Source organism: Leptonotus elevatus, chromosome 13 (assembly GCF_054856555.1).
Source record: "Leptonotus elevatus isolate MCC_2025b chromosome 13, RoL_Lele_1.0, whole genome shotgun sequence".
In the NCBI taxonomy this organism is placed as follows: domain Eukaryota; kingdom Metazoa; phylum Chordata; class Actinopteri; order Syngnathiformes; family Syngnathidae; genus Leptonotus; species Leptonotus elevatus.
Window position 1 is genome coordinate 14,737,225 of NC_141251.1, and position 26,453 is coordinate 14,763,677.

The 26,453-nt window shown below is 37.5% G+C and overlaps 2 protein-coding genes across 6 annotated transcripts in view; both read right to left on the reverse strand.

Annotated features, from left to right (window-relative positions):
* The window catches only part of pde10a (phosphodiesterase 10A), a 59,334-nt gene extending 56,547 nt beyond the window's left edge, over positions 1 to 2,787 (reverse strand). For 2 of the 4 annotated variants that reach the window (XM_086093643.1, XM_086093644.1), the window contains exon 1: positions 2,282 to 2,787. In XM_086093643.1, coding sequence (XP_085949769.1) covers positions 2,282 to 2,354 — 73 coding nt within the window. In that variant the 5' untranslated portion in view covers positions 2,355 to 2,787. The remainder of the gene's footprint in view (positions 1 to 2,281) is intronic. The other 2 variants (XM_086093642.1, XM_086093641.1) reach the window with 1 other exon arrangement.
* Positions 2,788 to 5,770: 2,983 nt separating this feature from the next.
* On the reverse strand, positions 5,771 to 11,492 carry tbxtb (T-box transcription factor Tb). Of its 2 annotated transcripts, none has more exons than XM_086093138.1 (8): positions 11,260 to 11,492; positions 10,921 to 11,185; positions 10,701 to 10,835; positions 10,499 to 10,560; positions 9,702 to 9,763; positions 9,417 to 9,602; positions 9,006 to 9,135; positions 5,771 to 6,496 (listed from the first exon to the last, which is right to left on the reverse strand). In XM_086093138.1, exons 1-8 carry the CDS (start codon positions 11,466 to 11,468, stop codon positions 6,232 to 6,234), a joined length of 1,314 nt encoding a protein of 437 aa, XP_085949264.1. In that variant the 5' UTR covers positions 11,469 to 11,492; the 3' UTR covers positions 5,771 to 6,231. The 2 variants fall into 2 exon arrangements, with proteins under 2 accessions (XP_085949264.1, XP_085949261.1); XM_086093135.1 differs by having other exon boundaries at positions 9,006 to 9,138.
* Between the last annotated feature and the right edge of the window lie 14,961 nt (positions 11,493 to 26,453).

Genomic DNA, 26,453 nt, shown 5'->3' on the forward strand with positions numbered 1-26,453 from the left:
CAGCAAGATTGTTATAGTAGTCAAACGACATTTTATCGCATTTTAAAATTAAAATAATCCTCACGAATCAAATTACTACAAGAGAGGAGAGCGTCATTTCACCGAGTAAGACTGCCATTTTGACTTGTGACATTAGCTCGGACTCGTCGATAGCTGACAAGGCACAACAGGAACCAGGAAGTAGAATGCTAACTAGCAATAGAAGGATCCTGTGTGACGTATTGTTTATGTTTCGCGCGTTGCATCACAGGAAACTGTGTGGCAAGAAACAACGTGTTTTTCAGTTCGATGGTTTTGCACATTTGGAGGAGGATAAAGAGAAGCAGATGGTTCATCCTTGTTGTGCCATCAATTGTATGGCCCGTCGTTTTATCGCATTCCTACCGAAAGGGGCCGCGAAAAATGAAAGAAATGGCTGCGAGCCGGGAGGGTATAACTTAACGATCAAAGCCTGGATTCAGACGGATGTGGACGGGTTTGTGAGGCTCACTTTATTGCCGGTAAGTACTTGTGACTATATATTTGTTATTTGGAGAGGATTTAAAGAAATAACAAATCGAGTTTGTGCATTATAAAATCCGCTGAGTCATATTGTTTTGCGGTCTTATACAGGTGTTCCAAAGCGGGTTCGACAACCACCCTTACTTGTTCCTCATCTTGAAATGGGCTATCTTGGATCGGTAAATGAGAAGGCTAAAGAAAAAGCCGTCCAGCGTTACCAACGGAGGGTCAAAAGGCAACGAGTATCAGAATTGTGTTATGGATTCCTATAAATGAAACAAAATATATTTTTGTGCCTAATTTTTAACTTGAGTGTCCACATATTGTTTATCTTATCCGAATAAATATTGCATTCTGCATCTGTGTTTTGATACCTGCCGACCTCACTTGTGTACGCAGTAGCTATAGTTGTTAAGTCCTATCCTGACAGCTGCATTAAAGGTGCTACAATGCTAGTATGCTAATGCTACGTAACATGACTGTATGTTTGTCCAAGACTGGATTTGAAAAGAAGAATTGTGTAAGCTGTGATATTTAGTTGTTAACGAGAGACAAGATGGCATTGAAATTCTCACATCACAAGACAAGTGTCACTGTGCTAAAGTCACTGCATTGTTCCAAAAATAAATAAAGAATAAGATGTGCTGCTTGTTGACATAATTCCCCCATGGAACTAATGATTGTTGAGTGTGTTGCGGGGATGGTTTTGGAGTGACGTACTTCCACAAACTTAACTGTAATGCGATAGATAGACCGTCCTTCCCCTTTTGGCACCACAAAGAACACTTCAATGAAGAAGAATTGCCCATCTTTGCATAGGACTTTGTATTAAATAAGAGTAAATGTCCCCAAAGCAGATGTGTGGCCAGAAAACAGGTGAGCCGGACCAAATTTTGTCATCTTCCCACATCTCATATGGGCCTTCAATAGTTTCAGTTTTGTCCCCAATGCATACATTAATCTTCTTCGTAAACCTCATCCGCCCTTCGGCCATTAAAGTGCTTAACTAGCGGCGATTTCACCCGCTAACTTTCTTCTTATACGCTATGCGCTAAAAAGAAATGTCAACAAAGGATCCTCCTATAGCTAACAAATACAAGGCACAAATGATTCGATACAAAACTTATATTGAGTGAACAATAATAATACAAAAGTATTACGTCAACATCCTCCGGGTTTGCATCGGGCAGTCTGACACCACTACATGAGTTTCACAAAATGTTCTGTCTGGCCTGTATGGACATGACTTGTGACATCAAGCATTTGGGAGCCAATCTGAGACCCCCTCTCGCCATTCAGCATATTGTGAGGAAATGACATGCCTCCAGGGCACAAACACGGAGAATGGATGTTATTGTCACGCAAGGAACTTCTTGCATCCAACAGTCCAACTCGTGAATTGGGGAAATATTTGCTGGAGTTTAAAGATTTGAAAGTGACGAAACATTTGCAAAACAATCAGCAAACACATCTCAAAGAATAGATAGCTACCTGAAAAATATACGAAAGTAGATTTGTACCCTGCCTCCTAACTTCTTACTACTGCTCCACAATACTATGCATAGTTTGTTTATGTTTATGCATCCACACAGCGCCAAGTCTACAAGACTCCAAACGTAAAGACACATCAAATGTGACTTGACAGATAAGAGATTATAGAAAATAATCCGCAGCCACACAGAAGATTGAGATTAAAAAAAATAGCGGGAGGGATGATTAAACAGTGCAGTTCACTCTTCCAATGCAAGTGAACAATGCCTGGAGAAATTGTGCTTCCTACCTTGATCACTGCATCCTTCCAGGGGAGACTCCTCAAATCCCAAATCGTCCAGACTTTTCCGTTTCTTCGACATTTGCTGGACGTCACAGAATCCCCCCGCCGATGTGTTGGACAACTCGGGGCGCCTTTGTCAACCGGCGGGATACACAACACGTGGAACAGTCTGCGTGGGGTGACAAGAGGGGTGGCGAGCACTATGAGAGGCGCTCATTCAGACGCGTGTGCGTGCGTGCGTCGTCTTTCCAGCAGTCCGGCGTGCCAGCCCGCTCACTTTGTCGCGATCCGGTTGAGTGCGCGGCCGCTCGGGTCCACGCGAAAGGAAAATATGAAGCGATTTGTCACTCACGTGTGCGGCGGATTACAATGCGGGACTTGATCAAATGTGAATTTACGCACGAGGTCGCTGACTTGTTCCACCGCGCGCATATGCCGCCAAAAGTGGATTTCGTCACTGGTGCCCGCTCCCGCTTTGAAACCCATCGATTCCCAAGTGATAATGTTACGCCGCTTTATTTATTTTTAAGCGAATGGCTCACGGCGACGTCAGACAACCCTTCGAATCATGCGTGGATGACGCACAGCGGACACCGCGGGAACTCTTGGATATTCCGATGAAGGAGTGTTCGCTCCATGGAAATGGACTGACCCTTGGCATACGTGAAACACGCGATTGGTGTCAATTGTACCTGTCACGTGTGTACATGGTGGACACGTGTGTGCAAATTTGGTGAACTCATAGTGTGGAGTGCGCGCGAGTACTCTACCTTCTCTTTTACGGGTACATAACGAAGCTTTGTGGTCGACGAACAACCCCCTAATCAACGTGTGGGGATGACATAAATGGACCCTACACGCATTGTGTAATGAGGACCGTCTAGGAATAGCCTTTTTCTTTGATTTGCCGGCTACACGGCAACTACACAAAATTAACACAATGATGAACACGTAACGTTAACATGCATCATTTGTGATGTGGCGTAAAATCTAAATTAACTGCGTGTCTTTAAAAATAATCAGCTTTGAAAAACGAAATACACATGGTTAAATAATAATAATAATAACAATAATAATAATATTAATAACATCAAAGGAGGGTTTCTGCGCATGTGTGGCTGATCTAATTGGTTTTAAAACACAGGCAGCGATAACCAAATAATACATTGTCTGTCTTTTCAAAAAAAAGTCACAGATGGGTGCCACCAGTTGAGCGCACACGCACGCACGCGCAAACACACACACCCTACCGCTCCCCCCTCTCTCAATTCTCCCACATCCTGATTTATTCATGAACACACCATGAGGGTCACTAGATCATATTCCTTTCCTCACATCTGGTTTACATTTACAGTGCAACGCCCATAGCTAGCTTCACATTTGAGCCCAGGGGGGCTTAGTGTTTTATTATTTTTAATAACAAATTCAATTGTTGCTGCTCCTTTGCACATTATATTTAATTGAGAAGGCTTGCATTCGCTGACGTTGGTGTTTGGTGGTATTTTCTAAATGCAAACTAACTCTCTCTGTCTCTCTTTCTCTACCTCCCTCCCTCCCTCTTCCACTGCAGCTGCTGACGTCAACACATGCTTGCGTCAATGCTGCCTGCTTTGGCAGAGAGGCTTTTTTCATTGTGATCATAATGGGATTATTAGATTTAGAGAAATACCCTGCCTTCATGTTTTTTACACGCCTTTTTTCAAAAACATGATCGATGACCCATCTTTTTCTTTCCTTCCTTCTCGCGCTAAACATGATTATGATCAAAGAGGAATCAAGATCTCTTTGTTTATCTCTTGTCTCTTTTTAGAGATAAAAGACAAATTTTAAAAATGTCAAAACAAGGAAGTTGCAGTAGCTGCATAATTAATATATGTAATAATTTCAGATCATGTTGATGCTCACCAAAAAAAAATGCTGTGTGAGATGCAGGAGGATGTTATGATGTCCTTAAACGCTGACCTTCTGCAATGAATGGACTCTACTTCCTGTCGGCCGGCCTTGATTTACCTCCCATAGATTTGCTAGTCTCTCACCTCGATTTACGTGCACACTTAAAGTCACTGGCTGCCTGCGTGTTCAAATATTAAATTCTCCTCTCAAGCAGTAATCAGATTTTTCTAAACAGTGTTTACTTGGTGGCTTGGTAATCAAAATCAAAAAGCAACGAAAGATTCAAAGCCAAATGTGCTCATTGAACTGAATTTGTCAACAAATCAACATTCAGTGGCAGCCCTCGCTTCAATTGCATTGTGGGCAAGCGCCCCTTTCGATGCTTATTGATACGAAGTGGGCCCGAACTGCCCTTACAAATGTCAATGATTGGCATGCAATGCATTACACAATAGAAAACCATTGCACATAGCCATAACTGGCGCCCTCTGTGGCCTCACACATAATGCACATGCCAGAAACTGTCACTGTTAACATGTACAATATAAGTGTGCCATTTAATTAGGCACCCTTGCACCAAAGCAATGTCAACAACAATTCTGTCTTTTGTAAAAATAACAATTCATTATTGTTGTGTAGGACTCCACTGCATTCTACAAACAGATGTTTTTAATACTTTTACCATCTTCAGTCTTCTGTTACCAAAATATAAAGATGCCTCGCAGTATGATGCAATGCAGAGCTATTGAAGTGTCCAAAATGATTTCCTTGACTATTTAACTAAGAGAAGGTCATATCTCACTACAAAGCAGAACAATGTAATTTCTCCCAACCAATCAGTGACGCTAATTAGAATGATGGAAAATGTTCCAATGTAAATGTTTTGAAAGAAAATGCACATCACACTGAGATGTCAATATTATAAATATGATCAAATCTGATTTCCCATTAGCATATAATATATTGTTTCCCGCCAAAGTATGAACCTTGCATGATTTTGGCAGCTTCCTCCTTGTTCCAACGTCCAAATCAGTCATTTCTGAAGACACACCCTTGTCTGCCACATGCTGACATTTTTAGCCCAAATATTTACTTTAAATTCAGAATTAGAAAACTGACGATTACACATGGTTACATTTTGTCAAATCATAAATTCAAAAAAAAATCCCCACATTTTTAGCCGTCTCAGTGAGCGGCCATTTTGACACTTACTGTCAACTGAAAATGACATCAGAGCTGCTCAGGTGTCAGGTTACAACCAATCACGACTCACTTGTTTTATGGGTTTGATGATATGACGTTCACAAGCTGAGCCCTATAGGCAACGTGATGTCATTCAGCAAGTGGCAATATGGCCGCCCCGTGGGATGGATAAAAACAGATGGATTTGTTTTTTTTTATTCATATTCCACAAACACAAAATGTTTGACTTGACTTCTCCTATTGAAAAGATGGGCACATTTTAGAATCTTATTTTTTCCCAAGTGGGAGTTGTGGGTTGCCTGAGAAGGTGCTTTTGTGTCATAATGTCAATAACATCGAGGAAAAATCATCATGATAAATCAACATATCAAATGTCATCACCCCAGTTAAGGAAATTTAATGCAATTTTCCATTAATTTTGACGTTTGAAGAATTTCCTTCTTATTTAGTTTTTTTTAGTACTACTATTTACGTCATATGCTATGAGGTATGAAAGAGTCACTTTCCCATTTGCACTGTAAACCATTTTTTGAAACCTATTTTTAAAAAAATTTATCAATCATCACTTTATCATGGACTTGCACTTAATATAAGCGCGTTGAAAAGTAAAATTGAACTTCCAAAAATAGAATAAAAAATCAGGTATGCAAATTAAAGCATCTAACAATCATAAATATATTAGCTGCAAAAAACCAAGAGATCTTTCTTTCAGTTTAAAAGCACAGAACCTAACCCGCTGCCTCTTCTTAGTAACATAAACAAAATATCAGAAAATTCATTTCCTTGAGCCTGAGAAATGTCATTTCAAAAGAGTCTTGTATCCAGGAAAGAAAGCATTGAACTGCAATCTGTGTGCTCCGTCACATGGAGGGAAGCGTGACAGGAGTCCAGGCTGGGGAATGTCGCTGAAGTGAGGCATCATAAACGGAGTCGTGTCCCTCCGTGCTGCTGCTGTCGTACATGTGTGAGCCAGAGGAGGGCGCTGGAACTGAGTGAGCCAGGTTGGGATAGTGACTGCTGGACCCTCTCAGGAACTGGGAGCTCAGGTTGTTGTTCATCCCCCCCGAATGGTGGGTCACTGGGGTCAGCGGTGTATTGCTCATAGACCACAGGCTGGTGTACTGACTTGATGGAGAGACGGGAACACAAGACAGGTTGTTTACACATCATTGCCAAACAATTTTGCAATGAAATGAGTGGCCAAGCAGTTGAGATGAACTTAAGTCACATCAATACCAACCAGCCAGAGCATTAGGAACACTTATGTAATCAAATGCAAGCCAATACTAGTTCTGATATGTCATTTGTTATTGCCATAGCATTTGTTTATTATTGTGTTTAAGAGATGTTTCCAATATTTTGGCTGCAAACAAACTGAAAATGGAGAGGGGGAAAGTTTGGATGAAACATTTTGAAGAAAGAATTGGAAATGTTAATGTTTTGTTTTGTCATAGGCAGGTATACAATGCAGACAAAACCCCAAAATATACGTTTTGGACTGATGTGGATTATACTTTAAGCCGTATGATTCAATGACAAATAGTTGTAATTTGTGTATATAGGGAGAATTTTTTCCCTCTTATATTTTGCTTCTGAAGCTAGCTTCACTAAAATAAAAAATGTGAAAACGAAAGAAATAAAATGATTTTATGTAAATTCAGAAATCAGCATCAATGGCTTGTTAGTGCATAACTTGCAATTTAAATGTTAAAATGAAAACAGCTGGGTCAAAAGTGTCTGACTCAACTTTTCGGGTTATTTATTTCACTTATGGGTTAAGTGAATAACCTGCAAAATAACCCAATTTTTTGTTTTGTTTTGTACAATGTGAAATCGTTTTCCTGCTCAGTTTGTGGTCAAAAATTCACTCAGAAGAGAGACATAAAAAAAGGGCTGTTCGATAACACTTTTTTTTCCATACCGATATCAGCACAAGTACTCAAATTTTGAGAAGTCACTGATACCGATACCAAGTACTGATACCACTAGTATTTTTAATACATAACATTTCCCCAAAAAACAAATGACAGAGACCATTTTAATGAACAGATCATTTTAAAGAAAGGCCTACAATATACTGTATATCCCAATATAGCATTTTTCCATACAATTGCATAAAATTAATGGCAATTTCTATGTTTCAAATTTCTAGTTCCTGATTGTAAAACAAGAGGGCAGCTGTGTCGCGAGTACCAATATCATTAAATAAAGCAAGGTATCGGCACGATACAGATACATGGTATCGATACTCGCCCATCACTACTTAAAAATTAAAATTGGGGGTTGTTTTGTGGGTAATGTGTTGGGCTAAATTAATTATTCTAAATGTTGACCCAATTGTGTGTGTGTGTGTGTGTGCGTGCGTGTTTTTAGAGTGCACTGTAAAACAAACTAATACAACATAATTTTACTTTTTATTCTACAGTTTCTCTTTATTTTTTAAATATCATTTAATTTGTATTTTTTTCCAAACATGTGTATAGGTAATTTTTTTGTTTTATTTGATTTTTAAAATCTGAGTAGATTTTTTTCTCTCTTGTTTTATATATATATATATATATATATATATATATACATACATACATAAAGAATTATGTGTGTGTGTGTGTGTGTGTGTGTGTGTGTGTGTGTGCGTGTGTGTGTGTGTGTGTGTGTGTGTGTGTGTGTGTTTGAAAAATAAAATTCATTCATTCATTCATTTGCAAACATAATCTCAAATTTTACATGTCGAATGTAAAATAACATGAAATGATTGTAACAGTCAAAACAATATTTCTATTCTTTTACAAAAAAACTCTATTAGAAAACATAAAATGATTGTTTAAAAAAAAAAGTTCACAAATGTGAAATGTAAAATTCAACTTAAAAACCCTGTACTGAGAAATTAACAGTAATAATATGTAATTTTACCATAATTTCTTTGTTATGTGTTTTAAGAGACAATAACTACAATTTATGTAATGTCCTCGATGGTAGCATTTATTGTATTAACATTTATTTTGAAAAGACACCTAATGAGATATAAGGAAAGGGGAACACTTGAGAGGGTGAACAATATGCAAAGCAAAGAATTGGACTTACGGATGCTGCCTCTTGCTGAGGCGTCAGCACTAACAAATAATACATTTCATGAGATCTAAAATTACAAACAACAGTGGCAGCGTGGATCAGCGAGTGGCTGTCTGTTATCCCACAGGTTGTGGGTTCGCTCCCTTTTGTGAACATGTTGAAGTATCCTTGCGCAAAATAATCAACTCCTAATGCTGTGTCATCAGAAGGTGAATGCTAGTCAACATGTAAAGTGGAAACATTCTATATAAATTAATTAGCCGAACAGTAAACTGTTGTAATTTTAAGCCCAATGTCTTTTTTTTCAACAGTTATTGGCCATGTTTTAAAAGATGAATAAAACTAATTTTCTGGCTCCCCAGCTGCTGGAAAATTACAGGTTTTTTTTTTTAAACGATTTTTGTAGTCTTCAAAGACTGTGAGCTGATCTTTTCGTAAAGAATGGTTTGATGCATATAGCGTCCAAGTGTACTTATTAAAATGCACAAATGTATGTGGCTTTTTAAATGTGACCACAAATAATGTTGTTTTTCTAAATAGAGAATAATAAATAAATAAAACTGACCTGGAGTTGGTAGCAGAGTTAGGATTATGTGTCATGGACATCATGCTGGAGTGTGTTGGCATCTGCAGACCGCACCAGTTGTCTTGACTAGACAGCATTGGCAGACATGCTGAGGAGTTATCTGTGTAACCTGCTAACATAAACACAAGTAGTAAGGTTTAACAGCGGTTTTAATGTAAATAAAGTCAGTCACTTTAGTTAGCTTCTGTGCCATGACCCACTCGGCCTTTACCCCCTCAAATGAAGGTGTCAACATTCCTCGTCTGAAGTCTCAACAGTTTACAGCATCTGGTCTCCACTCAGACAAAAGCAAGTGGAATGTAGACCATGCCGCAACCAGTAACATTTGTTTCACTTTCTTGTTAAAAGTCGGAGAGGATGCGTTTTGTATGAAAGGCAGGGCTGACTCACTGGGCGCGTTAGTCCGATGGCCGTAAGAAGAGGTGCTGTAGGGCGCCGATCGGTGGGTCCTGAGCGTGGAGTAGCGCTCGGAGCCGTGGGATGGCGAGAGGGAGATGGCACTTCCAAACTGACTGTGAGGACTTGCAGCTGCAGGAGGGCAGAGGGAGCCTGATGTGGGGAGAAACCAACCACCTACTGGCTCCAAAAAGGGACACACAGGTTGTGAGTGGCGCATCAAACATCCATCGGCCGTTTAAATTAAAATTACACTTGTACAGGCATTGAGACACTTACACGGCGAATACGTTGACTGCTGGTGTTCAATTGTTTCATCTTTGATATCTTTCTCATCACATCTGCAGAAATAATCATTTAAAAAATATGTTTAAAAAAAAAGACAAAAGAAGAGGAATCATAATTGGTAACTTAAACCAAAGTCACATTTTCCCTGTAGTAATATTTATTCAACATAAGGAACTTACAACTAAAATATAACAAAATTAATGAATATACATATACAATATATACAGATTTTGACCCAAATTTGAGTAAAACTATTCATAAATATTGGTCAGATCCTTTACTTGGGTCAAAAAATTGATAATCGGGTCAAATTGACCCATAAATTGGATCGGTCCATTTTTGATCCATAATTGGGTTACTTTTGACCCAACTGTTTTTGGAGTCTATTCTATTCTATTCTATTCTATTCTATTCTGAGCTGTAGGCTTACTGTAAATTGTGGCATCAAGGGAAAATACATTTTCTGAGTGTTGGCGTAGCTAACTCGCTAGCTAACTGCATGTTGCTGTGGTAGAAGTGATGATAACCACTGATGTGAGCAAAAGCACTCAAGTTCTTATCATATATAAAAAGGGTGTTGAGGGGGGATCATGCCGTCTTAGCTATGTCCAAAACATCAGGAAAACAGAAATATAAATGAAAAGAGTATTATTAAGCATTTTGAAAACCTTACTAAAGTAAAAATAAAGACTATATAAAAAATCGTCCACGGTACATATTTGGGATTTGCAAGTATTTAATAATGTAGCCTACATGTTAACACTTAGCTTGTATTAAAACGTTCTTACCTTTCCTTTGCATCTAGGAATGCCTTGGCAAATGGGTTGTGCTTTATTTTCAGAGCCGTTATCTATACAAATAAATGAAAAGGATATTTTAAATTAGAGGAAACAAAGTGTGCGTAAACGCAACACGTAAAATTACGCACAACCGCCATGCGCAGTAGGGTTCACGCTATTATCATTTTTCATGTCAAATGTTTTCGCCAACCTCTTCATTTTGGTAGGCTGTAACTGCAATAAATTGTGTTTCTGGGAAAGAATGACTGGTGACCATCCTGCGTGGGCCTCCAACGCGCACAATGTGGATGCGTGGCTCGTACTTGTGTAAGGAGTTTAACATGACCTATCGGAACAATACAATGACGGTTGAAAATGTTTGAATGCAAGGAACAGCAAAAAATTAAACGAATGAGAATTCCCGTTCTTACCTGACCGCCCCCGTTTAGTTTATTGGTGAGTTTGACTTTGCTAAAAGACACTGCGGCTTTCATCCAGTGTGCGCCGAAGTTTGGCGAGTCCGGGTGGATGTAGACACAGCTGGGGGTCTGTGGTTCGGGCTTCCCCCCGGGGACCCACTCCCCACTCACGTACTTCCACCTGTGGTTGTCCGCAGATACAAAGTCCAGCAATAAAGAATACATGGCGTTGGGATCCAGTCCGGACACGTTGACTCTCATCACCGGGAACATGCGCCTTCAACAGAACAACCGTTATATTGGTTTAACGTTTAAATGTCGAAATTAAACGCAGTGCAAAGCTATGCTCACCTGCCATTTTTTGTCACTATCATCTCGTTAGTGAGATCTTTAAATTGGCCCCAAAGTTCGCTGTCATCCAAGGATAGTTTCAGTTCCCTCTCCGTGGGGTCGCCCTTCTCGCTGCCGGCCTGCAGCTCAGTTTGCACGGCGCTCAGGAGGTGATCCACGCGGTACTGGCCGGCCTTTCCCGGACACTCGCTCACCCCCGCCATGGACATCCTTTCCAACCGCTGCGGGGCTTGAGCAACGTGAATTCGCACCAAGAAAACTTATGAGTAAATCTAAAAGAGACAGTCGTTTATTTACGCACTATGGGAGCTCTCTCCGGGATGAGAAGGTCAAATATATAGACAGTGTCAGGATGGCTGCTCGGAACAAAGTTGGTTGGCTCTTGACTGACTTTGATATTTGGCGGCTTGGCACCGATTGGCTGAAGGAGTCCGCTGAATCCACAGGAACCCACCGCCCTGAATGAAGCAGCTTGGCCCACTTGATTACAAGAACTAGTAAATATTGACACTTAGATCAAAGCTCACCTGCACAAGTCAGACTACCCGATTGCCTTGATGTTGTATCCCCTCTTAATTTCCAAGGAAGAAATATTAGTCAAATTCTACTGAAGAAATTAAATCACCTTACTCAAACACTTTTATTTTGCGAGTTAATAGATATTGGTTAGCTAATATGATTTAAAACCGACATGATATACAAAATTCATAAATTTTAAAAGAAGAAGATATTCGTTGAACCGAATTCAGCAAAAGTCAATTAGCTTGAATTAATATTAATAAACTTGGCTGAAAACAATTAAATATTTTTTTAACATCGTGCATTATCTTTTTTGGTCACAATTCTGCAATTCCTTTTGACAGACCTTTATGACAGTTAGTCTTTATAAAGCTTGCTGGCATAAAAGACTCAATTTTAATTAAAAAGTTAGAATATGACATTACACATGCATGTAGTTTCATGAAGACAATTCACAAATGAGTTGAGTCTTTCAACTGTAAAATGAAATCACTAAAACCAGGGATGTTCAATATACCACTTGTTTTTCCCAGACTGATACCAGTACGAGCATGCACTCAACTCCTGAGTAGTCACTGATACCAAGTCCCGAAATTACCGATACCACGAGTAGTTTTGATTCATAACATTTCCATACAAAAAAAGACAGATAATTTTAAAGAAAGACCTACCCCAGTATAGTATTTTTCCTTAAAGTTGCTTGAAATTAATGGCAATTTTAGTTTCTACTAATGTCTCATTTCTAGTTCCTGATTGTAAAATGGCTGCCGTTGCGAGTACCAATACCATAAAATAGGGCATGTATCGACCCGATACAGATTACTGGTGTCAGTACAGGTACTCGCCCATCTGTAGTAAAAGTAAAGCAGTCGAGATGACCGCAAAAATGTTGGACTGTTGAAAAAAAAAGCGTAATATCTGCAAGCTTCCAGTACTTATACAAACTAAATCTGTATAGGTTTTATTTGCGTTATCTACTAAGCACAATATATAAAAACATTTTAACAATGCAATTTAGGACTCCACATGAGATTGTTGACACTAATTTTAAATGCATAATGAATGTAACAGGTGTTTTGCAGTTTTACAACACATTTCATATGTTAATTAAATTCTATGTACCTCATACGTATTAAACATTGCATTGCATTTAAATAGTGAAGGTGAGTGACTTGCTAATTCCATGATAGAAAACCCCGTTTCCACAGTTACGCAACAAAACAAAAATAAACATGAAAGGCCGAAGTGTGTGACGGCTTCATGCAAGCTTCCGTAGCTCTGTGGTGTTGTGTTGTGTTGTGTTGTGGCTAGTTTGTGTTACTAACCAAATCTTGGACGCCTGGTTCCTGCTGCGGCCAGCGATGAGAGTCTGTCTCCATGTCCAGAAGTCTGAACCCGAGTTCACAGCAAGCAGAGAAAAACAAACCGAGTCAGTTTAAGGGGCAGTTAAAAGACTTTTTCAGTGTGTCCTCAGTGGTTGTAAATGTTACACAAGATTCCATTTAAATGGGTCAAATCATCCATCTCGGACGGTCATCACCTTTCTGGTTAATTTCACTTTCTAGTTTTTTCTGCAGCGCCTGCGGAATAATCTGGTTAAGGCCAAAGCAGTCAATGTGCATCACCAACAAAATGACCTAACAAACATTGCATCTTGCTTTGGAAGTTCCGCATAAACTTTGGCTGTAAGTTTGCAAATGTAGCCACTTTCATCTGTGGGTGGCACATATCCACACGTGAAAATTGTGTGATTGAAAAAGTCACCCCCGCCTTTTTTTTCTACAGGAGCTTAGGTAAGTGAGATGTAAAAGTCGGAGGTGTAATAGCCAGCGTCATTTCCCACAGTCTCAGTGTTCCATTTGGCGCCTTGCTCTCCTCCTCCAACACCCCGGACAGCGCTAAGTGTCACACTAGGCCACTTCCTGTGTGGGGCTGCAGCACTGTGAATTAACCTTATTGGTCTGTATGCTGCTATATGGCCCCACACAAGACAATGCAGGTGCAACTAAAAAAAAAAAAAAATACCTTTCAAGTCTGCAGTCAGTCATCCTTCCTTGAGTTCACATCTTAAAGAACCTTTGTATTTTTCACTCTAGGTACAAATTCCAAGTTTAAGGAATTCTAGATTCATAGTTATTATTATTTATTTGTTAGATTAGTGATTCCAAACCAGAGTGGCGTGGATCTGTGGAAATCTGTGGAAATAGAAAATGTGACATCATTAAACACAATTTGTTACATTTTGTACTGTAAAAACAGTTGGGTCAAAAGTAACCCAAATATGGATTTTTAAAAAATTGACCAATTCACTGTATGGGTCAATTTGACCCAACTTTCTATGTTTTTGTGACCCAATTTTTTGACCCAAGTAAAGGATCTGACCAATATTTATGAGTTGTTTTACAATAAAATACCAATTTCTTGACTGAAAGTTGGGTCAAGTTGACCCAAGTAGAAGATCGGTCCATTTTTGACCCATAGTTGGGTTATTTTTTTACCCAACTGTTTTAGACTGTACTCGTGCTGGTTTTGAGTAAAAAATAATAATAATGTGTGCACAAGTAAGGTGGTATTTTAACAAAAAGTGTTTTGAATTCCAAAAATACTCATACTTTTGTTCAGTTAATATCAGTTAATATATTTTGATAGAGGTTAGAAGACAAGAAAGAGAAAAAAATTCAAGGGGTATTTTATTTTTTTTACTTCCGCTCATTAATAAGTTGTCCTTTTTTTTTTTTTTAAGATTACTTTTATGGCGATGTGATCGTGAGAGCAATTTTATAGGACTAATTTGAGAAATAATGTAATATAACATGTCACATACGAGTATAAAAACTATGAAAACGAAAAAAAAGAAGAGGAAAAAGAAGAAAAAGCTGAATTAAGCACATATTCAGTGTAATGTAAACGGGAGACATAATTGTGAGAATGATATGGAAAACTACGGTCAAAGCTCACAGTTAAACGTGTGACAGGCTTCTGTGGCCTTCGTGGATTTGCCTTGTCATACACCCAACAGCCGAGCTGAGTGGCTATAAGTCTCACCTGACCAATGTTTGTGCTCCCTCCCTCGAGACAGGCTCATCCTCTCCTGGCCCATTTTGGCACGAAGGTGAGAGAAAGATGAGCCCCGCATGCCTGTGTGAGTGCGTGTATGTGTGTGCTTGTCTCAGCGCCATAGCTTCACCTCACATCCAGTGTTTGCGTTTTTCTCACTCTTCCCCCAAGCTCCTGACATTATATGAAAATGTCAACCAGAGCCACCCGAGTCAATGTTTTGCGATGTCAGTTTTGGTTCACTGTCTGGGATCGATGCCTTGCTTTATAGTATGTTTACACAATGATGACCCAGTTGAAACTTTTCATCTGTCTTCTTCTCTGTGTGTATTTGTATTTATTTACCAGTTTTTTTAGTTGTGTGCCAGAAATTGCTGTAATAAGCCCATAGTTGTAAATAAACACTACAGTAAATGCATGTACACCAACTAATAAACTAAATAGTGTCACTTTATTTTCAACTATAAAAAAAAAAATCAATGGAGAATACACAAAATGTCAGAAACCCTGTTTAAACTGTAAATAACATTGATGACTGTCTGGCAGGAATGCTATTATAAATCCAAAAGTTAGCCAATAAGTTACATATCTTGACCAGAAATGTTATTGTGTAACAATCAAATATTGCGTCTGACTGCCTTACCCTTTTACCCTGAGGTGTAGCTGTGCTTTTTTTAAATTGTATTACTACCATGCTTTTATTTTGAAGGGCAGCTACAGGATGTTCACTGGGTGTTGCCGAACGTAAATAGAAACTTGCATCGTGAAATACACCTATGTTGAACCCTTTTATACAAAATAGGACAGATCTGACTAGAACATTTAGATGGCTGGATACAAGTTTAATAATTACAGTACAGTAAAAAAAAAAAATAATAATAATACGGAGGGCACAGAACTTGAGGCAGAGATCTAAAGAACTGCCAATGTGATTTTGATACTATCCTTGCGAAATAATTGCTCATTTTCATCCTATTCTTGGTTTTAATTTTAAAAAAAATCTTCTGTCCTGAATTCTCACATCAAGATGCTTCTAACATCGAGCAAACAGACACCAAGGAGTTCATCTATATTGCCAATGAATAATAATAACAGAGGGAAAGCAATAAAACATTTCCACACATGTAAAAACATCCCCATCACCTGGTTGACTATCGCTTGCTGCTGTGATGTGTGACCTGTACACAAAATGTCAACTTGTTAATATATTCCTAATGGTGTGCGACTTCTCAAGAGAAGCCTTAGTGTGGTGCAACTCGCACCCGATAACACTGCACACTCGGGTGACAGCACACTTTGGCTGATGGGTGCAAACTGGCTCCTAAGTAGGCTCCTGAGCAAGGCAGCGTTTACACACAGGACTGTGAAGCAGCTAACAGATTTATACAAACCCCACCTGCACTAGACCCGAACCTCTAAAAACCCTGTGGCCATTTCTTTAGGTACACATGGACATTCTGATTAGATCCAATACAAGAGTACAGTATTACAAAATATTTTATGATGTAAATGCCTCCTATCTGATTTGAAGATAAATTTGAAATGAAAATGTATACTGAATTTGCATGAACTAATCAATTATCACTCAATGCCCCATTCACAAGCATTGTAAAAATGGATGGATGAACTTTCTCACACTACGAGTAATGTCATCGTGTACCTCTGGTTGGGAATCACACACTAAAGTACATCGAGGTAGATTATATGAACTATTAATAAAATTAATCGTTATTGCCACACATAATTATCAATTATGACAAAAGACCTCAATAGTCATAATTAAAAACATTTGACTGTATATTATGCAAACATTTGAGAATTGTTAGCATGACTAGCTTGAAACAGACCTTGTATTGGATCTCATTAGATTATATGTGAGAGGTGCCTAATACCGCTAGTAGACAAATAACATTACTGTATTATTACAATAGGTACTGTATGCCAAAGTACAGGTTTGCTAGTTTAAAAAAATACAAATAAAAATCACTTTTCAGAGGGGAAGGCAACCCCCAATTTTTCTTATTCATGTATTCTATGCACCCCCACAAGCATAAACATTCTAGTATTCTGATTAACTCATTCACTGCCATTAACAGCTATAGGTGTAAAAAAAAAAAAACTATTTTAACTATTTATATTAGTTTAACATTTTTTCCACTTTTGTTAACAAGAGTATGAAAACCTAGACTTTTTTTTTAACAGATTTTACATTTGTGATTAATCGTGAGTTAACTATTGAAGTCATGCAATTAATTACAATTAAACATTTTAATCGCCTGATGCGATTTTTTTTTAAAAGATCAGGCGATTAAAATTTTTTAATTGTAATCAATCGCATGACTTCACTACTTCACTCACGATTAATCACACATTTTATATCTGTTCTAAGTGGGAAAAATGTTAAACTAATAGAAATAGTTCAAATGAATTTTTGACGTCAATGGCAGTGAATGAGTTAAAGATTTTTTCACTCGAAATTCTAAGTAAATTTTGCAAGGAGAGATTTGACTGAATTTTGCCCGTTTATTAAAAAATAAAATTACACAAGGGTTCAGAAGCAAACTCACGACCTTCAGGTAGATGGTCACTCTACTACCGAATGAGTTAATATTGTGTTTGTGGAATTTGAATAAAGCAGCTATATCAACACATTTTTATCCAACTTGGGGCGGCCATTTTGTCACAGCTGCTCACGGCTCAGCTTGCCAACGTCACACGACCAAATTCAGAAAACAGGGGAGCCGTGATTGGTCGTTGCCTGAGCCAACTGTGATGTCATTTTCAGTTGACAGCAAGTGGCAAAATGGCCGCTCCCTGAGATGGAAAAATGGGTGGATTTTGTGGCAATATTCATATTCCACAAACACAATGCCGTGTTTAGGCTAGTGGGGGTGCATGCAACATATTATTGTGAAAAGAAAACTGGGGTTGACTTGACCTTGAAGTATGCATTATGCACTCATAGTAGCAATTTTAGTAATATCGAGCACATGTGTGTACTGTATATGTTCTGGTCAATCTAATTTTGCAGGCGAGTGATGCATACTTGTGAAATTCAACATGCTGGAGAGATGATGACAAGATGGCCACAAACACAGCAGAGAACAGTATCTTGACTTGAATAAATCATTTGCTACAAATAAGCATGTTTATAAATAGGCCTTAAGACAAAATGATTGCATGAATCAAATGAAAAACATTTCCAAGATGCCAGTCGTCGACATATTTTGGCTTGCGCTCTAATTGCTTTTATTTTGGGTATTTCTCGAGGATGTGCGGAATGTACTTTTGTGGGAGGGTTGAGGTGGAGCACCGGGAGCTGCTGTCTCGCCATGTTTGTCTGTGCAGTGGTGGGATTTCACACCGCTGGAAGACTTGTCAGCGTCGAGACCTCACTCGCTTTGTGAGCAAGATCCTGATGTCTCGGAGCCAATGTGGTGGCCACAGCGGGGGCCTCGTCCTAACGTCATGCCCCGCGCAGAATGCCTTGACTAAACACTGTCACAGTCAACAACCAGGGAGACACTTTTATACCTTTTTAACGCTATGCAAACACTGATTATAAAAATACATTCGAAATCTTATGATCATATTATATGTCTGTACAGTCTAATAGGATTCAGTGCTGTGTAAATAAATAAATAAATAAATAAATAAATAAATAAATAAATAAATAAAAATTAAATAATAATAATAATAATAAAATTAATCAAATAAAATAAATGCTGCCTTTTCGAAAATAATATTGTTCATTTTTAGCACAAAAAAAAGAAAGAAAAATAAAATAAAATAAAAAAATCCACACAGGTACGGGCCTAAAATTCTCAATGCTGTGTAAAAAAATAAAAAATAATAATAAAAGAAAAATAATAATAATAATAATAATAATAAAAATTAATAAAATAAAATAAATGCTGCCTTTTCGAAAATAATATTGTTTATTTTTAGCAAATGACAACAATAATAATAATAATAATAATAATAATAATAATAAAAAAATAAAATAAATGCTGCCTTTTCGAAAATAATATTGTTTATTTTTAGCAAATAACAACAACAACAACAACAACAATAATAATAATAATTTAATAATAATAATAATAATAATAATAATAATAATAATAATAATAATAATAATAATAATAATAATAATAATAATAATAATTCCACACAGGTGCGGGGATAAAACGCAACAAACTCCTCACTGGAAGGTTTGACTATAGATTTGGACCAAAGAGTAAGTGCTTTCAACTTCTACCTACTGAGTACCACCTTTTTATATATATTTTTGTTTGTTTTAACAGTTTTGTTTTAAATTTGCCATGTTAACCAACTAAAGAAGAAGAAGAAGAAAAACACAACTGAACTGCCAGGTAAATGTGCTAACTACTTATTTGTCACTTCCTTTTTACGCTCCTTGTACATTATGTTCCTCTCCAATGGTAGAAAAATCCCAAATTTGCTGTGATTAAGTAGAATAACGTTACATTTAACATGAGTAAGATATTTTAAATGTTCATACATTTCTGTCTCTTTTCAAATCTGGTTGTATTCATGTAGGTTCTACGTATTTTAGCATCTTTTAGCGCATGGGAACTGTTACTGAATTAATCATTAGAAATTGCTCTTATTATTTTAGCTACAAAACATATCTCTTAACAGTGGTATTAATTCAATGACTACCCCAATACAACTCCAACAGATTTTTTTTTTTTTATCTGTTTGGAATTTCAAAACATACAAAGAGGATAATTATTTGTTTATCTACAGTACATCAGCTGAAAGTGCTGGGATGACGTGACACCACTATCCCAATAACCATGGCAATTATATGGTGGATATAATCACAACACTTTCCTCCCAAGGATGATGTTTGTATAAGTTTCCGAAGAGGTGCATTTCCAGGAGAGGACGGAGGTCAAAAGGGTGTTTGGCCATCTCACGTCTATGTGAGTAATCGGATCTCTCCTTCAGGCGGGTCCACGCCAAACAAGCATCCACTGGAGACTGTGTTTGCTCTTAAAGTCAAGGCAAACACAAGCCCAGAGGGGCCGGTGGTTATGGCCTTGCTGTATGCTCGTCGCCAGTCCCGGCTGCCAATATCACTATAATACTTACTGTGTACAGTAGGCAAATCAAATGTTGATTTCGCTTCATCGCCTCATTTTAATGCTAAGCCTTGGTCTCATCTGTTCTTGCTTGGTTACATAAAAGTGAATTAACAAAATAAATGGTATGAGCCATTGGATGCCAAATTATCGTTTGCCAAAAATGGCTGACCAACAATAATAGGACAGACAGAAGACAGTCAGCCGGTGGTGGGAAATTGCGATTTCAAGTGAGTCTCCCTTGTACCAGTGGCTGGGAAACCGAGCACACAGAACAAATGAGAAGTAAACACGCAGCCACAGGAAGCCATTAATGGCAGCGAGGACCAATTAGGCCTCCGCAGGTGTCCTTGCCTTCGTCTTGTTTGGTCCTGCTTCGCTTCAATGTCCCGTCTGTGACGGAGCCTCTCCATCTGAGGTGAGGAAACAACGGCCGGTTTCATTTGCTGAGCAGTTTAAGGCAAAGGTTTTCGTACTGAAAGGCCTCTAAAGTTCTTTATGACATTCTCTTTGTCTCCTCCCCCAAGTGCAAGTCATTAGAGAGGACAATTACATCCTCTGTATAGAAGTCTTGCTTTTACAGGAGGGCTAGATAAGACAGGATCTCTCTCATGTTTGCCCCCCCGCCCCCCAAAAGTGGATGCTCTCTGAAGCTTATTGCTCTCTTCACACCTCGTCAGAACTGCAACAAGAGAGTCAAAATCAAAGTCAATCCCATGAGAGTCCTTTACGAGCAAGCTCAACTATTACTCAAAAACGTATGTTTTGACCCAAGTAAAGTTAAAGCTTCTCTTTTCTAAGTGACACAAAGGTGCGGATGTACTGCTGTGATTGTCTTCATGAATATTCATGCAACTTGAGGACTTAAAGGGGAATGTGTCAGCATCGCAGTCAAAACAGATGCACTTTGATTTGGAGTTTTGTGTATTTGAGCCTAGTAAAAGTGTCAAAGGGGAGAGGGGCAGTAAGTCTGGCTCGTCAGTCAGGAAGCTAGTGACCTACAGTAAATACCCATAATAGTAAAAGCTATTTAAAGACAACCACAAGCATCTTTCATATTATTTTATTTGGATGGATGGATGGATAATGTGACTATCAGAGTCAGTAAATTTGCATATAGTAGATGAATGAGCATTAACTATTAAAGGTGGAAGTCACCCCCCCCCCCTCCCCAGCTGACCCCACTCAAAAACAAAAGTTATTTTTGATAATATGTTCTATGTTCCCTCATTCTAATTAATATTGTGTTTGTGGAATATGAGTTAAGCAGCAAAATTCACCCTTTTAATGCATCTTAGGGAGCGGCCATTTTGCCACCTGCTGTCGACTAAAAATGACATCACAGTGACTCAGGGCTCAGGTAACAACCAATCACACAGCTCAGTTTCAGAAAACAGGTGATTGGTTGTTGTGAGCCTTGAGCAGGTGTGATGTCATTTTCAGCCAACAACAACTGGCAAAATCCCCCCCCCCCCCCTAATTTTGTTGCTTACATTCCACAAATGCAATATTAATATCAGAATACCGTGTTTAGGCTAGTGGACCTAAATAGAATATATTATTGAAAGGAAATTTGGGGGTAAAAACAAAAGTTATTTATTAATTTTTTAAGTTGTTTTTTTTTCTGAAATTTTGTACAAAAAGTACAGGGTGACACAAAAAAACGGGAACTTTTTTAACACTCCAATAAAACCAAGAGTGATTGAAGAAAAATATTTCATTCATAGTAATTGCCATAAAATCTGCTGTTGAGATTCCTCATTGACCGCTGCAACATCTCAGCTCGGATAGCTGGGATTCCATCATTGTTTGATTGGTTTCAATTACTATGAATAAAATATTTTTCTTCCATCACTCTTGGTTTTATTGGATTGTTAAAAAGTTCCTTTTTTTTTGTGTCACCCTGTATATCACCGCAAATAATTATTTTCTCCCAATACAGACTACAAGTAATGTATCACTATAATAATAATAATTAGTAATAGTAGTAATAGTAATAGTAGTAGTAGTATTATAGTTTGTAAGGAGTGACCAGGAAAATGAGGTTAGGCCAGGTAATGAAGTGTAAGGCAAGTTCACCTTTGGAACTTTAGCCTGCACCATTTTTTTTTTGAAAGTGAGAGCTGCTTCTTGTCTATTGATCAATTCAAAAATTTGATACATGCTTCTGTAACAACAACTTTGCTTAAATTACTTTGAATATATATTCATATGTAATGATTTTTATCTTTGTGAAGTCACTGATCATGATAGTCATTTTCAAATGATCACCTCATTGCTGAGTTATTAGAGAAAACTCGCACCAACACGTGGGTTATGGTCCCTGAATGCCCACGGGTACCATGCTGGTGACCCCTGCTGTTTGATCGTATTAATTATTAGGCTACATGGTTTGTTTTCAAATAAGAAATGTTGTTTACTTTTGCACTGTACTGTCTTAATTGTTTGCTAATAAATAAATAAATAAAGCTCAACTATAATGTGCATTGATGAAACACTATTTGTGACGAATTGTTACAATGTATTTTTATTCATATTTTTTTTACCTTTTTTGGCGTCATTGTGTTGTTTAGCTCGGTTTGTCTCCCGTCTCTGCTGCGCAGCAAAATATTTGTCAATGGACCTTTTGTTCCAACAGCGTAAATATGGTGAGAGACAGGGGTACTGCACGCACCAGTAAGCCACACGGTGGCGCTGCAGGACATATTAAGATAGCACACTTTACCTCTGAAGAAATATAATGGACCGTACTTAAAGATGCCACACAGTTCTGAGATGCGTCCAATAATGAAAGTCAAATGAGAAATGCATTCGCTTTTTTAACATTTTATCTGATCATTCATCTATTTGAATTTGTGATGTTGCTCAATGAGTTGATTAAGTTTTAAGGCCTTTTTTTTTGCAGCAAGTTGAAGTGTCTTTCTTTTTTCTTTTTTCTTTTTTTTTAGCCACAAAGGCTTTTCCAGGCATAGTATTTATCAAACCGGTTGCCACAGAAATAGTGGCACACACTGTCTGCTGGGTGTCAATGAGGAGCCAGAGGCAGTAACTATCTACGCTCCAATGCCACCATCCATCAGTTGGGGAATAATGGTGTAATGTGTCATGCTGACAGATCATGACAACACATTAAGATGGTCATTTTTAAAAAAGGAGGAGAAAAAAAAGGGGGGGGGGCGAGATTGTGAGGAGTTGGGGTAGTGATAGTCGATACCACTGCTTTGTTTTCCGATATGGAGTAAAATTCAAGTTGGTATCAATTATAATAATCCAATATTGATACTTTCTGCAAATACAACTAATTGTGATTGGTAAATCTAAAACAAAAGTAGTTCATAAAGAATACCGGAGTCAGTTTTTTTTAATTCTGATGTATATTGAGGAGGTAATCAAACACCTGTTGTTTTATAATGGTGGGTGACTGAAATTGGAATTGCCAGTAAATATTTCATTTAAAAAATAATTGCTGCATTAATTGCACAAGTTTGTTAGTAAAATTTCAAAATATTAATTTAAATAAGAGCTGTCAAAGGATAATTTTTTAAAATCAGATTAATCACATTTTAGAAATTTGATTAAACACGATTAATCGCTTAATTAAAAAAAATGGCTTTTTTTATCAACATTTTTCCCGCCAAATTCGAAGAGCACTGGTTATGTGTTAATTATTTTGACATTTAATGTTATGAGGACGTCTTCAACATTTTTTGATCCAATGCACACGCTCGTCCTCCTCTTTTTCGAATCAGTTAATTACTTGCATAATTTAAAATGGGGAGGGAAAATATGACCCCAATATATTGACGTAAACAAATATTCTAAATGTAGTGTGCAAACATTTATTAAACACTTTACTTTAATGCATGTAATTATGTTTATTGCTCAAACACAACCTGTGCTACCTTAAACGTAGCCATCCGCTGTCAGGCTAAAGGATAATCTATGGTCAAAATTAATAGTTCGATTAATCTGCGTTAATTCAGGATTAATGCGATAATTGTTTGTGATTAATTAATCAGTTAACGCTTTAACTTTGACAGCACACATTTAAATGTAGATTAATTGTAAATAATATTATACATATACAGTATCTGAAATAATAATTAATAATTTAATAATAAATAATAAAGTTAATACATTTGCATCTGCTCTATATAATTTAATGACACCTAGTTTACGTCATCCTTTTTAAATGATGAATTCTTGAGGAAAATGTACATGAAATCTAGGCTGCTTTTCCTATGTGAGATTTTGTCAGTGATCTACTTCAAGACAAATTCATGCAATTATTTGTTGAAGCATGGATTTATTTTGTTCCTTATTTCATAATTGTATTTATTCATTTGAACAGCACTAAAAGCAACCGTTTTTAGCACCGCTTGAAGCTCTTCATTTCCTTCCTCTTATCTGGATTGTGTCTGCCATCTTATCATTAATGCCTCATATTTTGTGTTGTGGTTACACATGAGCTGTTACACATGAGCTGTTTCACACGGTTTGGTGTGTTGCCACAACTCCTTGCCATTTTCTCATAAATGTCACAAGCCGGAACTTGGCTGTTTGGAGCCACTTTAGCTCGACACGTGACACCACCTTCTACCATAATGCCATAAAGTCAGATGGAAAGTTTTGAAGCATACAATTGTCCAAACTGTCTCAGCATGATGAGGAATTAAGATTCATGGGTGACAAAAGATATCAAGTGGTTATTGTTTGTAGACCTGAGAACTAATGATGCTTTCATCTCCAGCAAAGGCAAATGAATAGCATTAGCTCAAGCCCCCAGCAGACAGCAATGAATACTAGTAGTGTTAGAAAATGCAGGCCGTGAGGCCTACGAACAAGGCCAATTGAGACAGCACAATAGCGAAGGATTACACAACTTTGGGTCACCGAGTCAGATGATAATATCATGGGGACGGGGGCAGTTAAGTCTTGGTACGAATGCTCACTCAGCCTGTTGCATGCTACAATAATGCACTTTGTGTCCAACATGTGACAACATAGCTAGGACCCTTGCCGTTTAGCTTTCTTTTAGTGTGAATGTGTGTGTCACAGAGAATGAAGTCACCCCCCCCCCCTCCGTTAATGAAAGAAAAATTCAAAGTGATCAGATATATAAATGTACTCAAAATTAACCAACGAAGAGCCAACATTGCTTTTGAGTTGTGGTGGTGAATTAACACTATAAATAGAGTACAATTTACATTTGGAAGAGAGTTAAAAATAATAATAAAAATCACTCAAGGGTTGAGGAACAAATCCACAACTTCAGGTTCCCTGAGCCGCGCAGTTCCTGCTGTGTGTTAGTATATCGCGCGTGTCAGCTTTAATTTTTGTAACACCAAGATCGAAAACGTTCCTCTTGGATATAAGGAAACACTAGGAGTGGCATGGCTCAGGTAGTAGAGTGACCATCTCCTAAGCTGAAGGTTGTGAGTTTGCTTCTCAACCCTTGTGTAATTATTTTTTTTAAATAAACGAGTAAAATTTAGTCAAATCTCTCCTTGCAAAATTTACTTAGAATTTCGAGTGAAAAAATCTTTAACTCATTCACTGCCATTGACGGCTAAAAACTTAAAAAATTTAATTGGAACTATTACTATTAGTTTAACATTTTTTTCCTCTTTTGTTAACAAGAGTATGAAAAGCTAGAATTTTTTTTATTGTACATTTATAACAGATTTTAAATTTGTGATTAATCATGAGTTAACTAGTGAATTCATGCGATTAATTACGATGAAAATTTTAATCACCTGACGCCCCAAATTTTTAATAATCTTTTATTTTATTTTTTTAATTCATTCACTGCCATTGATGGCTATAAACGTCAAAAATTCATTTGAACTATTTCTATTAGTTTAACATTTTTTCCCCCGCTTTTGTTAACAAGAGTATGAAAACCTAGATTTTTTTTCATTGTACATTTAGATATCAAATTTGCGATTAATCGTGAGTTAACTAGTGAAGTCATACAATTACAATGAAAAAATGTAATTGCCTGTCGCCCCTAATTTTTAATAATCTTTTTTTAAATGAATTTGTGTTAGGCAAATTGTCTTGTACACACTACAATTATTTGACGTAAAATTCACTCTATTTTACTCCTTTCCAAGTGTAAATTTTACTCTAGAGTGGGACCAAATAAACTCAGTTTAAAGTCAAATTTACTCTACAGAATTTACTGTTGGGCATGAATATGTATATAAAAATGATACCATAAAAACTTTGTTTGTGTGACAGACCTTCATGTACATGTCAATGCAGCTTATTCATTCAAAGAGAGTATATGAGAATAGGAAATCTTATTTTTTGCACAATTTGTATTTTCAAATGCAATTACAGAAATGGTTTATTTTGCAGCTGTGAAATGTTGATGGACACCGTCCTATCTATTCATGGTAAGTGGACCTAGTTTGGTCTGAACAATAACTACCTTTGCATTACTTCCTGGGAATGACACAGCACAGACACTTCAGTATAGAGGAAAATAAAAGTCAAGACACTGTC